The sequence below is a fragment of the Xiphophorus couchianus genome, chromosome 24 (assembly GCF_001444195.1).
Source record: "Xiphophorus couchianus chromosome 24, X_couchianus-1.0, whole genome shotgun sequence".
Classification (NCBI taxonomy): Eukaryota; Metazoa; Chordata; class Actinopteri; order Cyprinodontiformes; family Poeciliidae; genus Xiphophorus; species Xiphophorus couchianus.
The window spans coordinates 12,817,701-12,832,702 of record NC_040251.1 but is presented as its reverse complement, the minus strand read 5'-3'; the positions used below and the strand labels follow the sequence as shown (position 1 = coordinate 12,832,702).

Below are 15,002 nucleotides of genomic sequence, written 5' to 3'. Positions count from 1 at the left end.
GTTTACAAGCTAATGTGGTTTTTATGAGCTGCTGCCATTTCTCATCCTCTGAAGTGTTCCCATAAAGGTGGAAATTGAAAAAAATCTGCAATTTAACTTAAATGTTGTAACTCGTACTATTCAAGGTTCCTCAAAGAGTTGTGGACATAAAGGATCTCCTGTAGCAGTCTGTATTACATTAACTCTGAAAAGCCTCTGACTGAAGGCAGTGTAAAAAGCAGTGCGATGGAGGAATTCTTACCTGTCCTTTGAGCAATCTCAACCACACACTTAAAAAATATGAAGGAAATATAAAACTGACTTAATGTGTATAAAAAATCAGCAGAAACTAGTGATCACTTAAATATTTTTTTAAATATTTAAAATTTGTTTTAGACCAATTACTGCAATTTGTCTAAAACTATGCAAATTAGCATCACCAGCAAAACTGTTCAAGTGTTTGCATGAAACTAATTGAACAACATAGGTAAATAAAGTCAGTATTGGGAGGATTTTTATTCAAATTCAAATCTTAATCCTACTTTTAATTACTAGGTGTGGCCTCCCACACCTAGTAATTAAATCAGGGACTTCCTTTGCTACACAGGTATTCTTGAGACAGAACACCTCACTTATAAGAAATAGGTTAGGTCAAGGTGATTTGCAAAAATGTCCAGGAAGGAGGTCATTGTTTTGCACATAGAATGGAAAATGGAACCTAAAGTACTTTAGCAGAGGCCCAGAATGTTGCGAAGTTTAGACATGTAAAGTTAAATGAATGCAGAAAATAGGCTAAGCTATCAGGCGCCGCTACTAAAATCCTAAATTGGCTGAGGTTAAAAAAAAAAAACAATCTCAATTGGATGCAGACCTGCTGCAAGACTTTGGTGATAGCAGCTGCTGAAAAGTCAGCCACAATTTTAAATAAGAGGTTTTGGGGATTTCCGAGGGGTCTGTAACATTCAAAGTGTCATTGTGGGTTGTTCCTGGATAAACTTCTCCAGAAATGTGGCTATTTTCTATGAAATTGGCCTGAGATGACTTAGATCCTTTAACATGCATAATTTCAACAACAAAAATGGCAAAAAAAAATAAAATAAAAATCTAATTCTATACATCAAACATGTTTGTTTTATCTGATCAACTATAAACAAGTGCAAAGGAAATTGGTTTTTGAAAAGCCCAGTATCGGAAACTACATGGATAGACTGCCCCCATGTGGTCAGTCCGTCGTAAATAAAGAGGTTTAATAGAGATACAAAGGCGCCACCTGTTGGTCAAACCTTCGAAATGTCATGAACAGCATCTACAAGAGTCGTGAGGGCTTTCCAAAGGGGTTTCTGCCATCTAGTGGAATATTACTGAATTACACTATGTCTCTTTTTAGAGCAGAGGCCTTGAAGGTGGACTGTAGAGATCTGGCCTTAAACTTCATCAGTGATTTCTGTTTTGTGTGTCAAAGTGGGAAATTCTGACTGCCATATAAGTCTCGAAGTGTAATCTGTTTATTAAACCTTCTAAATATTTGCTTGTGTGATACGCAGAAAGACCTTTTTAGTGGTTTATTCAATTTAAAATATGGGGTTTTTTTAGTTATTAAAAAAAATATATATATACGTTTGTGTGAGTAAAAAAATATATTTTGGAGCATCTGTTCTTTTCTGGCTGTTTTATTAAAAATCCAAGTTTAAACTCTTCCTGTCTGTTATAAAGGTTGGAGAGGTAAGAGCGGGCGGGGGATGACACCAGGACGGCGGGGGGGTTCGCCTCATTTCCCTGGAGCGCGGATCCAGCCCGGTGGAGAAGCCGTTCCACCTTAAGACCTCAGCGGCCCCGTTGCGCTCCCTCTCCCCGCGGAGCGGAGCCGCTGGAAGCCGATCAAGACGCACCGCAGCCGGCTTGGCACGACGAAGGTGACTATGATTCGGGAAGACCCGGCCAGACCCACCTTTTTTCCTCTTCAGTTGCACATCAGCCGCACACTGTCTGTCACTTCAGCTTAGATTTACAAAAAATAAATAAAAGTAAAAGAACGCTGAGATATAAATGTCAGGATAGTTCACTCTAACCCGTTAAAGCAAATTCAGAAGTTGAATTAAATTCTAATATGTTAGAAATAGGTACTGTGTGTAACTCTAAAAGAAGAAGAAACAAAAAAGATTCCCCGTCCTCCGCAGTGATTGATTTGTCATGGCAGCGCTCCAGGTCGCTGGTGCGTTTTCCTTGCGCACTGGTTTGGCCCTTTCTCCCAAATCAAAGAGCGCTTAGGAAAGGGGGAGGTCTCGGCCAGCTGGGATGCAATAAATAGGAGGGACCGGCTCCTCATCTGACTGCAAGACAGGAGAACAGACCAGACCCTTTTCCCCGAACTCAAAACCAGAACCAGAAACATCTGGAAGGGGGAAAGGAGCGATAGAGAAAGCGATCTGTTGGAATTTACTGCTGTTCTCCAGGACTTTTCTTCTAAGAGTCAAGCCTGCTCGTAACTTTAATTGCACTGGAATTCGTGGGGGGTGTTTTGTTTTGTTTTGTGGAAACTCATTGTGGAAATATAGCCTATTTAAAGGATTTTACTGATTTTCACTGTAGAGACTTTTTTATTATTATTATTATTTTAATTTTTTTATAAATCTTAAACTATCCACTTGTTGGATTTCACGGCTGCATGATGTGGTTTCCACGCGTTTCTATTGGTTTAATCGTCATTTTGTGCGTCGGCGCAGTCCGCTGCGCCTGGGAGGAGAGCACCGTGGTGCCGCTCAGATTGGACCAGTCTGAGAGCGGGAGCGAACCATGGCGGACTCTGTCCGCAGAGGAGGAGGAGAAGGAGGCGCAGACCAGGCTGTACCGCTTGGACGTTTTTGGGAAGCAGCTGGTCTTGCAGCTGGAGCCCGATCAGACGTTCCTGGCGCCGGGGTTCGTCTTCCACGTCGTGGGCAGCCCCGAGTCCGCACCGGTCCGGGAAGCCGAGGGCGCCGCCGAGCCGGGCTGCTTCTTCTCAGGCACTGTGAACGGAGAGAAGCGCTCCGCCGCCGCGCTCAACCTGTGCCACGGACTCACTGGAGGATTCTACTTCCAGGGGGAGGAGTACTTCATCCAGCCGCTGAACTCCAGCGAGCTCCTCCCGGGGAGAGAAGAGGAGAGTGCGCACATGGTCCGCAGGAGAAGCCGCGCAACTTTGGCTGAGGAAGGCAGCTCCAAGTGCGGGGTCAGCGAGGACGAGGAGAGGGTGCCAAGAAATCTGGAACAGGAGGCCGGTCACGGAGCCCCTAACGCGGACCAGACAGGTAATAATTGGAACCTAATATGGAGTGCATTTTACGCACTATTACTCACTTTTGTTAGAGTGAAATTAGAGTGAAGTTAGAGTTAGAGTGAAGAAAAGACCACAAACGTTTTCTTCAGATTGTGCAATATAATAAAGCAAAAACGAATTTTTATGTTTAAAAAGAAGTTGAGGATGTGCTGTGCCGATTTTGCGCAGCATGTGGCATAAACTCATCCATCTGTCGGTTTACAGGCGAGTAGATGGTCTACAATGCCAAAAGTGCCAAAATGTCATTAAAAAGAAATGTTAAAATATAATAAAATTAGAAAGAAATACGTTTAATTAAAGCATATTTTCTTTCTACATAGTGAATCTATATATTATTTTTTTTCAAAAAGTCCATAATTTTAAAGTCACAATTATTTTATTATTCATTAAAATATTTTGTGTAAGATAGTGAGAGGAAAACGTAGCGCCTCCTCTGTTGTTCAGACTGACTGGTTAACTTGGAGCTCCATAGAGAGGCAGTGAAGGCGGGAGGAGGAGTAGCACAGAAAAGGGGAGGGGAGGTGGAGGTTGGGTGAAGCCGGGCCAACATAGCTGAGACCCCCTGGTACAACTCGCACAATCTGAGTTTATTTTTCCTGAAAGGATTTTCTCCCCTTTCTCACTAGCATAATTTTTCCACACTAAAAAGTCAGTTTATTTAGACTGCCAAGAAGGAGGAGCCATCAATGGTGTGAGGTGTGAGTCACAGAAGCCAGGCTGATTATTAAAGACAAAAAATGTCTAACGCATAACATACTTTTTCAACTTGTACAACAGTTTCTAAAAGTCTGTCGGACTCAATAAATCATTGAAAATGTTTGTTTTTTTCATCATATGACCATTTAGTCTGATCTCTCTCCCCTCAGCCAACCAGAGGATGAGGCGCTTTGTTTCCACCCCACGATACTTGGAGATCATGCTGGTGGCTGACCAGTCCATGGCCGAGTTCCATGGTGCGGGACTCAAGCCGTACCTTCTTACCATCATGGCAGTGGCGTCCCGCCTGTACCACCATCCCAGCATCCACAACTCCATCAGCCTGGCTGTGGTGAAGCTGCTGGTGGTGTACGAAGAGGAGCGAGGCCCTCAAGTGTCAACCAATGCTGCTATGACCCTTCGCAACTTCTGTCAGTGGCAGAGGCAGCACAACCCTCCAAGTGACCGCCACCCAGAGCACTACGACACGGCCATACTCTTCACCAGAATGGTAAGTTTGATTAGAGATGATTAAAGGGGAGAAGAAATAACCTGTAGTCTTCACATCAACATTGATGTTCCCTTGCCTCCCTCTTTAGGATCTCTGTGGTGCCCATTCTTGTGATACTTTGGGCATGGCAGATGTTGGCACAGTGTGTGACCCTGAGAGAAGCTGCTCCATCATTGAGGATGATGGCCTGCAGGCAGCATTTACAGTGGCTCATGAACTGGGTGAGTGAATAATGAAAAAAATCTTTCAAACATTATATAGTTATGTCCACATTCATAATACAGGTGCTAACAGTCTAAATTGATATATTTCTCTTAGGCCATGTCTTCAATATGCCTCATGATGATGCCCAGCTTTGTTCAGGGGTCAATGGTGCCCACTGGAGCTCCCACATGATGGCTTCCACCCTGTCCAATCTGGATCAGCGGCAGCCATGGTCTCCCTGCTCTGCCCTCATGATCACCAGCTTTCTGGACAATGGCCACGGACAGTGCTTGCTGGATAAGCCGGTCAAGGCTCAGCCGCTCCCTCAGCCTCTGCCAGGAACAGTGTACAGCGCTGATCAACAGTGTCGCCTCACTTTTGGAGAGGACTCCCAGCACTGCCCAGATTTAAGCACCACGTGTGCAGCTCTCTGGTGTACTGTGACCACATCCAATGGTTGGGTGGTGTGCCAGACCAAGAACTTCCCCTGGGCTGATGGGACATCTTGTGGGCATGAGAGTTACTGCCTGGCTGGACGATGTCTCAATAAGACTCAGGCTGCTGAACATCAGGTAAGACAAAATGCCCACACGCACTGCTCCTCATAACTTTTCACTTTGTTGAATATGTCAACTGAGTCTGGCCTTCTCTAAATGTCCTGCTGTATATTCCTTCTAGACTCCGGTTAATGGTGGCTGGGGCGTGTGGGGTCCCTGGGGGGATTGTTCTCGAACCTGTGGAGGCGGGGTGCAGTATTCTTTCCGTTCTTGTGACAATCCCTTACCGAAGAATGGAGGGAAGTACTGTGAAGGCAAAAGGATCCAGTATCGCTCTTGCAACACTGATGTCTGCCCAGACACCAACGGTAAGAGATTTGGACTGCCACAGAACCATAAGTGACTGAAATGGCTTAGTTGTCAGGGAAGAAGTAAATCTGATCTTTGTGCTTCTGCTACTCAGGCTTGTCGTTTCGTGAGGAACAGTGTCTGGCCCACAACGATATGTCGGCTCAATTGTCGCTGGGTTCAGGCGACGGTGTTGAGTGGGTGCCCAAGTATGCTGGAGTTTCACCAAAAGACCGCTGCAAACTGGTGTGTCGGGCTAAGGGGACTGGATACTTTTTTGTCCTCAAACCTAAGGTAAACTAATAATATAAGGTTATGTTACCATCTGTCCCAAGTATCATATTCAGTAAGATTTTTGTTATAAACTTCTTATCCCTTTGCTGACCCCAGGTGGCTGATGGAACCCCCTGCAGCCCAGATTCCACCTCAGTTTGCGTCCAAGGCCAGTGTGTCAAGGCTGGATGTGATCGTATCATTGGCTCTAACCGGCGCTTTGATAAGTGTGGTGTTTGTGGTGGGGACGGATCTTCCTGCAAGAAAGTGTCAGGCTCTCTGGAGCGTTCCAGGTAAGCATATACCAGATCTTCAAGGCATTAGATCTTAACTTTAACCAAGTATTACAAATTTATCAAAGTGTTTTTAATCTCTAAGTTTTGCCTCTATCTATCTCTGTTCCAGGCCTGGCTATCAGGATGTTGTAACTATTCCCGCTGGTGCCACTCACCTGGACGTTAAACAGCGTTCTCCAGGCAATGGCCGTCAAGATAACAGCTATCTGGCAGTGCGCCGACAGGATGGGACATACCTGTTAAACGGCGATTATAAACTAATGACTATGGAGACTGATCTCACCCTCCAAGGGGCATTGTTGAGATACAGTGGTTCTTCTGCCAACCTAGAACGTCTCCGAAGCTTTGCCCCACTTCCAGAGCCCATCACCATCCAGGTGTTGTCTGTAGGTGAAGCCCCAAGGCCACGAGTTAAGTACAGCTACTTTGCACCTAGACCCAATAATTCTGCTTCCACCTCTAACAACAACGGAGGCCGTCGCCCGTCAATTAATGCCATCCGGGAGTTTGGTGGAGCCGAGTGGACCCTAAGGGAATGGGGTCCATGTTCTCAGACATGTGGAGGAGGTCTGCAGCAAAGAGAAGTTGTATGCTTGGACCCGCAGGGACATACATCAAGAGACTGCCCCGAGGAGCTTCGACCTTTGGTCTCACGGACCTGCGCCTCCCACCCGTGTCCCTCCTGGCTTCCAGGTCAATGGTCAGAATGCTCCAAGGCCTGCGGTCGGGGCTTTCGCAAACGACCGCTGCACTGCATTGGGCATGATGGACACACGTTAACCCTTGACAACTGTGACCCCAAAGAACGTCCGCGGCCCCTGCTGGAAATGTGCAATCAGAGGGCCTGCTAATGACTGCATCTACGATCTTAACTCCTTCCTTTCTGCTACAAAAAGACAGATATTCCCTGCATCACTTTTCCCTTGGACAATCTAAAGAAATTGATGAATGTTATCAACCAAAGCTACACATAAGTCTGCTATTGTTGTGATTGTGACTACCAATGTTTACCCATTCTCTCTCTCCATCCAAGGGCCGAATATTGAACAAACGTGGCAGCGGCAAAGGCTGAGCACATCTTTACTCCTGTCCTGTCAGCAGTGGCACATCTTCCCTTAATTTAGCAGGAAAGAGCATGCTGCTACCGCACTCGGAATGTTAGCATGAGAGTGTTTGTGTGTCAAGATATTTTTATACATTTATATAATGTTTGTCCAAGCTGGGCTGGACAAACCAATAAGATGTAGTGTAGGGGATGCAGAGGGGGTGCTATATTATGTATATAAAGAAGAATTGCTCATCTACTTGCTCACCCCATCAGGTATGGAAAACAAGATTGCTCATAGTGTTTATGTTCAAACCTATGTCCACATTTATTTATCAGAAACCTGAAGCACTTCAATTTTGTCTTTTTTTTTTTGTTGTTTTCTTGGCACATCATGTTACCCAGTTTCTCAAAATGCCTCAGAACTGTCTTTTAGCCATATCTTGCCTTCATGTACACAACCTCTAATGAAGGGGAGCTCAAAAGACCAAAGAGGAGAGCGTGAATGTATGGGAGTGTGTGTGTGTGTGTGTGTGTGTGTATGTCTGTTTGGAGACTTAAAGAGGGACTTGTCTCCTGTTACTACTTCATAAGGAAGTCTCTCTTGCCTTCTGCGAAGGCTTTGTGTTTCATTTGTTCCTTTTTTTTTGTGTAGAATATACGAACATTATTTATTTTTGTACAGCCTGTTAAATATAATCATTTGCCTTTTTTAAAAAAAATACTATTTTTTATTGCAACTAAGATTACAGAAGGATGTAGACTATATAGAGTATTTATGCGGTTTTATAAATATATATATTTGGTCCTAGATTCATGAATAAAGCATCACTTTGAATTGTTCAAGAGTGGTTTGTCTTTCAATTTCAATTCAATTTCCTTTATTAGGTTCCCAAAGGGCAATTAATTTCTATAATGTTTTGGCTGTGGACACTGACTTGACTTGAGTAGGTCCATAATGTTATTTAAATGAATTCCAATGATTTTTGTGCATTGTTTTTTTTGATAACACTGTGAGCAGTTATTGTCTTTTGAAGATGATTTACTCACCTCTGATTTTTTAGAAGCATTACGTATCCATTTACCCCAATCAGCACAACTACCTTTAGTAATATCGTCCATCAGACATTAATTTTTGTTACTTTTCAAAAACCCTTGTCCAAGACAAAGAAACATAAGCAACTAGAGCAACTACTCTCTAAACTGGAATCAGCCAGCTCCTTTAAAGTTTCAGACAGTACTCATTAAATGAAGAAAAATACAAGTGAATCTCTGCTTAAATAAATCTAATCTAATATTATTTCTTAGATAATACTGGAATTATCTAGTATTATAGATAATTATAATATCTATAATAATATAGATAGTATAGATATCTATATTATAGATATATTAGAGGGCGGGGCTTAGCAGATTGCAGCTGGCACACACCTGCTTCTCATCAAGCTCATCAGGAGGGCCTGGACACAAGAAACTGCCAGAGGCCGTTCAGTTAACAACTGTGTCGCAGTAGTTAAAAGCTTCTTGGAAGCACATTTGACAGTCCATGGCTTGTTTATTTACTCAATGTCACTTCCGTACGCCAGCAGATCCTCTAATTAGGTCAAGCTTCCCACCACCTACATGTCCTCCCTATAATGGTTGGTTTCAAAGCAGGGCCCCGCCTCTCCCAGTGGCACAATCTACCTTTCCCACATGGATCTCCAACCACTCCAAAAAAGCCAGAGCCTCTCCCAAGAGTTTATAAGAATCTGCAAACCAGTGAGAAAGTTTCCTTTATAATCTTTTAATATTCTCAATCTCCAAAACCCTTCTTTCCTGTTTTTTTTTCTTCTTCTTCTTTGAACTTTGAAACTTTTATGAGATTCTCTGAATGTTGGTCAGGAAACTGTGAACATAGCAAACAAGGATGCTGAGAAGCAAGATCTCCAGAGCTTAATGACAGAGGAATATGCGCACATTTTTCAGTGGGATATCTTTATTTCCCACTATTTTAATTTTTGCACGTCAATTTTCTGTGTGCCACTAGAGGGCAACAGAAAACTATTGATTCTTATGACCTACACCTTAGTAGGCTTGAAGTGCATCTCAGTAAAAAAACTATAGTGAAACTTACACTTTACACAATTAGGCTTTTTCTTTTTTTTTTACTTATTTTAATAACTGAAAGTTATGTGAAACTGTACCGTCTTGAGATGACTGAAAAAGAGTTCATTCAAGAGTCAGAGAACACAAATCCGGGTTCTTTGAAGTACAGAGTAAAGTTTCCAGTTTTTCAGGGTTTTTGTTGCCATGTCATCTGCTGGTGTTGGTCCACTGTGATTCCTGAAGTCCACGGTCAATGCAGCTATTTTACCAGGAAATTTTAGAGCACTTCATGTTGCTTTCTGATGACAAGCTCCATAGAGATGTTAACTTCATTTTCCTTCAGGACTTGGCACCCATCCAGTTCTTGTATATTGATTGATTGAAAGTATTCTAACTTATTGAGATGATTGTGTTTTAATGTTTTATAATACGTATTGACTGGACAGTTTAAAGTAATCACTTACCTCGCAGCTTTAATCTGATATTAGAGCTCTGAGGATTTTTTCATTTCCCTTACGGCGTTGGATCACAATGAGGCTTTGGTTGATTGTGAGATTGCTCTGAATTACGTCACCCCTCCTGACGTAAAGCAACCGTTTGAGAAAGTGACTTACCTTCCCTCCGCATCCAAATTGCTTTAATCAAAGTAGAAGTGATTTTCGATTCATCAATCAAGCGGTCCCTGAGTCTAGCTGCTCTACGCCAGCAATTTCCTGAAGCAAAACGGCAGTATAAAAATAAGGGCCAAGGTTAGGGGGAGAAACTACCCTGTGATTTATTTCGATATGGTGCTCTTTAATTTTGATTGCACCCATACCTTGCTTAAAAATTGCTTGGTAAATTTCCCCACTCTCATGCTAGTGAATATTAGACAGCGCCACAACCCTAGCCCACATTGAACTTCCTGTGGCTCTATATGGAAGACCATCTTCCGCTCTGCCACACAAAGTAAATCATTATCCTCTAATTAATGGTGCTTATGAAGATTGGCCATCATCCTAATCTGTGATGTGGCATAATGTGTCACTGAGTGTGTCATACTTAACATGTTTTTTCTGTGTCGACATATTCACCGCCACTAGAAAGTAGATTTTCACTACATATTTCACTACATTATGAACATATTTTATAATAGTTGGGTATGGTTTCATTTAAATATCCACACAAATTGAACAAATGGGACAAAGCTCATTTTGAATCATCTTGAATTAGCATGTAGCGACAGTGGACCGTCACTTGCATCGTCATCGACAACGCTCCTTTAACAGGGAATCTCCTGCAGTATCAATAGCTCACAAAATACAAAATATTTAGCCTGCTAAGACCTTCTTCTAGATTAGATTTAGACCAGATCAGGTTTAATTTTCTACATTTACCACAGGTAGACTCCAATCAGTATCTTAAGTATAGTGAGAAAATAAATGCAACTGAGTTCAATTTTGATATCTCAAAAGGTGTGAATGCTGACCTCCCTCTTGATATCTAAACGTTCACCACAGAAATGATCAAAAAACACATTTTAAAAAAACAAAAACAAAAAAAAACACATTTTTGCTTCGTAATTATGGGTGATTTTCTGTTTCGTCATAGAAAAGTAAGACCAGTTCATTTATTTGTACAGTATAAGTAAGTATACCAAAATCCGTTTTAGCAATGTAACAAAATGTGAAAAAATTGAAGCCTTGTGAAAACCTTCTCTCTTTTTTTTAAGGCAATGATAGAAAATGTCGCTTTTTTTAGTGCTCGAACTGAAAATGCTGCCTGCTGAGTTGAACCTGCTTGTTTTTACATGTCTCTCGCAGCACTTTATTACAACTTGAAAGCAACATCTGGAAGGCATTATGAATCATCGCAGCTCCACGTGGGTGGCATTTCCGAGAGCTAAATTACCCTCATCCTTTTGCCACCCCATGGTTTTGCCTGTAAAAGTTTAGTTTAAATTAGAGAAAATGTGAAGAACTCTTCCCACCTGAACGTGAATGCACCGTGGCCTCCAGCTTTGAAGGTGAAATATTACCTTTTTTTACATTTTTTTATATGCACAGTGATGTGCAAAACTATACAGCAGGATGCTTTGGGTTGCTTTTTATTGCCCTCTTAAGGAACTCATCATTTTACAACTGTTTTTTAAGTTAACTCTGTTGTCTTTTTATCTTAAAACAATTCAAGATTGGGAAAAAACAGCCACAAATAAAAGGTAATGGTAACACTCTGAACCCAATATGCCCTCTGTGAAAAATGGTGCTGGCAGCATTATGTTGTAAGGGATGCTTTTAGTGCTTTTTGTCCAAACTGTAAAAGCCAAAATCCAGAAATTTAACCTACAGCCACAAAAATGCTAGCACCGAAGCATTTAGATGAATGCCGAAACCTGGTTAATGAATCAGAAACTTCCTGTACTAAACTGTAATATATTAAACATTTTTATGTTTATTGTGTTGCCCCAAAACGTGTGTGCATCTACTTCAACAGGCCTGATTTCCCCCCTCAAGAGGACCGCACAAAAGCAACCAGAGAGCCGCAAATGGCCCCGCGAGCCGCACTTTAGGAGATAAGTGCGAACTTAACAAGAGAGGTGAAGCGGGTGTCGTGCAGTCGTGTTGTGATTAAAATGGCCATTGTGTGGCCTTGGGTTGGTTACAATTTGATTCTGCTTTTATCTCGCCAGATGTCGTGATGTGGAAGCGCGTCCACGCACGCAGGCGTGCACCCACCCACGTCAAAAAATTCGGCAAATACTCTGAGTGGTTAGTGCTCCGTTAGTGCAGGTTTGTGCCGTTAAAATTTTCGTTTGTGCAGCTTTGGTTTCTGAGATATTAAAAATTATTTTTTAGGTCATCCAGAGTTCACCATCCCCCCATGTTGCTCCAAAACAAACCAAACTGGGCTACTTCGTTAGTGCTCCGTTTGCGCAGGTTTGTGCAGTTAAAATTTTCGTTTGTGCGGCTTTCGTTTTCGAGATATTAAAAGTTATAATTTTGGCCGATGACGTCACCACCCCCCCATGTTGCGCCAAAACAAACTGGGCTACTTCGTTAGTGCTCCCTTAGTGCAGGTTTGTGCAGGTTTGTGCAGTTAAAACGGTCGTTTGTGCAGCTTTCGTTTCTGAAATATTAAAAGTTATTTTTTAGGTCATCAGAGTTCACCATCCCCCCATGTTGCTCCAAACATCAACATTTTTGCTTTACGTCGCCGCCACTATGTAGCCTGGGCCACAATGTTACCCAAGGATTATATTATACAAATGATAATTTCAGATAACGATATTATTATTATTATTATTACTTTTTTCTAAATATAACAACTAAATCTGATTTTACTTTATTTGGTGCTTTCAGAGTTTAACATTCACGCGATGACATTCACCCAATTAGGGGACAATTAATTTCACCTGCTGCAGGCTGTACTTCCTGTTTTACTTCCGGTTCTCTTCCAGCACATTCCTGTCAGGTAAGTCTTGGTTTCAGTGTCGTTTTCATGTAATTGAGGTTGCTGTATTTTTGTAGAAAGGGGACTATTTGCAAGAATTCATGGCATAATCAATACAGTTATAGTAAGACAATTTTTCTGGTAATTTATATTTTTTTTGGTGATGTATAAACTTGAATACCTTATGGTTTGCTATTGACACACCCAAATATCTGTATTGTGAGGCAAAGGGTTTCTATCCTACTTGAGAACTAATGAACCATGAAAGTGATTGTTTTGAAAATCCAATATAATTTGACAGTAAAATAAGAAACTGTGTTGATTTGAACAATGAACTTTAACAATTCAAACAATAACAACAACAACAAAAACAAACAGTGTCTTGATAATTGGAAATTAATTTCTCCTGTCTTGAATAGACAACTCCTTACATGTGAACTCCTTTCAGAAACATGGCATGAAGCTATTTGCCTTTGGTCTGGTCTTCAAACTTTCTCCCCCAATTTTCTTCCCTCACAGATCTGCTGTGTATAGCACTGCATGTGGTAGTATTTTCTGCTTTTCAGATACTGTCTTCACAACAGTTGCCAGGTCATCATAAAGCTCCCACACAGATGGAGCTCTCCGGCAGTATGCAGTATAATGTCCCAGGCCATCTTTGGTCAAGCTTCCCCTGAAAGCAATGACCTCTCTCAAAGTAAGTGTTTTTCCTTGGAGAACCATAATGGAGGGAAATTCACTCAAGGCGAATTCAGTTGGATTTGGAAGGTCACTGTCAATCCATGTTATTTCTCCAATGCTGTAGCTGTGAGTAACGGTTCCTGTGCAGAGAACATTTCCTGAGGTATTGGCTCCTGTTTTGAATTCAGATGGACATTGTGATTCATTCTGCAGTGGTCGGAGGCAGGGAGACGGTGGAAAGAAGAGTCCTTTTTCTACTGAAGTGCCAAGCTGAGCCATGCCAGAATTCTTCAGGACAGAAATCTCAGGTGAAACAAATGGTACTTCCCTGGTCATTCCTTTGTTTAGGTAGCAGTATTGTGAAGAGCAATGTTTTGATAGGTAAACGCTCGATACATTTCTCATTGTCTTCCCAATAACAGTGGCAATATTGCACTGGGCATCGATTTGGTGGGTACCAGACCTCAACTTTGTTTTTACAAACATTGAACTAAGTAGATCTGCCCTCTGCAAGTATGTCTTTGGGGTCACACCATCTGTAGTTATGGATTTCACCAGCTGCAAGAGTGTGTTATCACTGTCATTCATGACAACATTTTGAAATGCAGAGCTGTCACAGAAAGTACAGCATAAGCACTGACAAAGGGCATCAAAGGAAAAGGTGTTTAACACAGAGAGAGACAATTTCCCAACTTTGACAGGCTGATGCATGTTTCCATTTTTTAATAATCCCACTTTCAGTCTTTTGGCCCCAGATGATGAATCTGCATGGAGCCATTCAGTGCAGGAACTCAGTTATAAAGTCCTCTTCCTCTTTTTGGGTGGAAGAATTTGTCCTCTCCAATTTTCAACCACATTTTCATCTGCTGTGGAAAACTTTCTGCTGGCATCAGATTCCATTAAATCGCTAGAATCCATTTCTCTGTTACCTTCAGCATTGTGGGTAATTATGGATGCAGGATTAACTTCTGCATCTTCTGCTGATGCAACTTGTTCCTCCTCTTTTTTTGCTTTTGCAGAGCAAATCCGCATATTTCCTTCGATGAAGGAAAGATGCAGAGAAATGAAGCAATCGACTCGCATGGGTAAGTTCTCATGTTTGAACAGGCCATGTTTTACAATTTTGAAATCAGCTTCAACATTGGCTGAGCTTGCTGTGAGGCTGGTGCTTTTGAAGAGTGGAACCATTATTCCTGTCCACAGTGGTAAGTAACTTGCAAGTCTTATAATGTGTGGCACAATCTCAGGGAGGAAATGGATGTTATCCCTATCCCCATTAGCTGCAGCGTGTGTCCTGCTCTTTTTATATTTATTTTTTCTCTATTAGCCCCTTTCATCCTGCTTGATGCTCCTATCGCAGGTGATTGAATTTTATTTCAAACACCTTTTTATTATTTATATTTTTTCAGGCCTTGAGTCTCAAAATTTCCCACAGTGAATCGTTTTTGGAGGATTTTTATAGAATAAGTTTTATTTTCCATGTACTAACCTGCAGTGACTCTTATTTAACATTAATGTAAGTTGATTTGATTTGGCCTGATAAAAGTGAAAATGAGATCAAATAAACTGTAATTAATATGAAGAGGAATATCTGTAGTTGCGATAGTTCACCACCAGAGGGCAGTGAGCGCTCATAATC

At 41.8% G+C, this 15,002-nt stretch overlaps 1 protein-coding gene across 1 annotated transcript; it reads left to right on the top strand.

Moving 5' to 3' along the window:
* Window positions 1–2,296: 2,296 nt before the first annotated feature.
* Window positions 2,297–8,011, top strand: adamts1 (ADAM metallopeptidase with thrombospondin type 1 motif, 1). The gene is made up of 8 exons (XM_028011432.1): window positions 2,297–3,266; window positions 4,162–4,502; window positions 4,591–4,723; window positions 4,821–5,278; window positions 5,385–5,571; window positions 5,667–5,845; window positions 5,942–6,117; window positions 6,230–8,011. Exons 1-8 carry the CDS (start codon window positions 2,645–2,647, stop codon window positions 6,969–6,971), a joined length of 2,838 nt encoding a protein of 945 aa, XP_027867233.1. The 5' UTR covers window positions 2,297–2,644; the 3' UTR covers window positions 6,972–8,011.
* Window positions 8,012–15,002: the final 6,991 nt, after the last annotated feature.

What these genes read in the sequence shown, in the direction of transcription:
- adamts1 (XM_028011432.1), top strand. Translation starts at nt 2,645, where the DNA reads ATGATGTGGTTTCCACGCGTTTCTATTGGTTTAATCGTCATTTTGTGC. An exon ending in CCATACTCTTCACCAGAATG is followed by an intron (nt 4,503 to 4,590) that starts GTAAGTTTGATT and finishes CTCCCTCTTTAG; the next exon opens with GATCTCTGTGGTGCCCATTC. An exon ending in TACAGTGGCTCATGAACTGG is followed by an intron (nt 4,724 to 4,820) that starts GTGAGTGAATAA and finishes TATTTCTCTTAG; the next exon opens with GCCATGTCTTCAATATGCCT.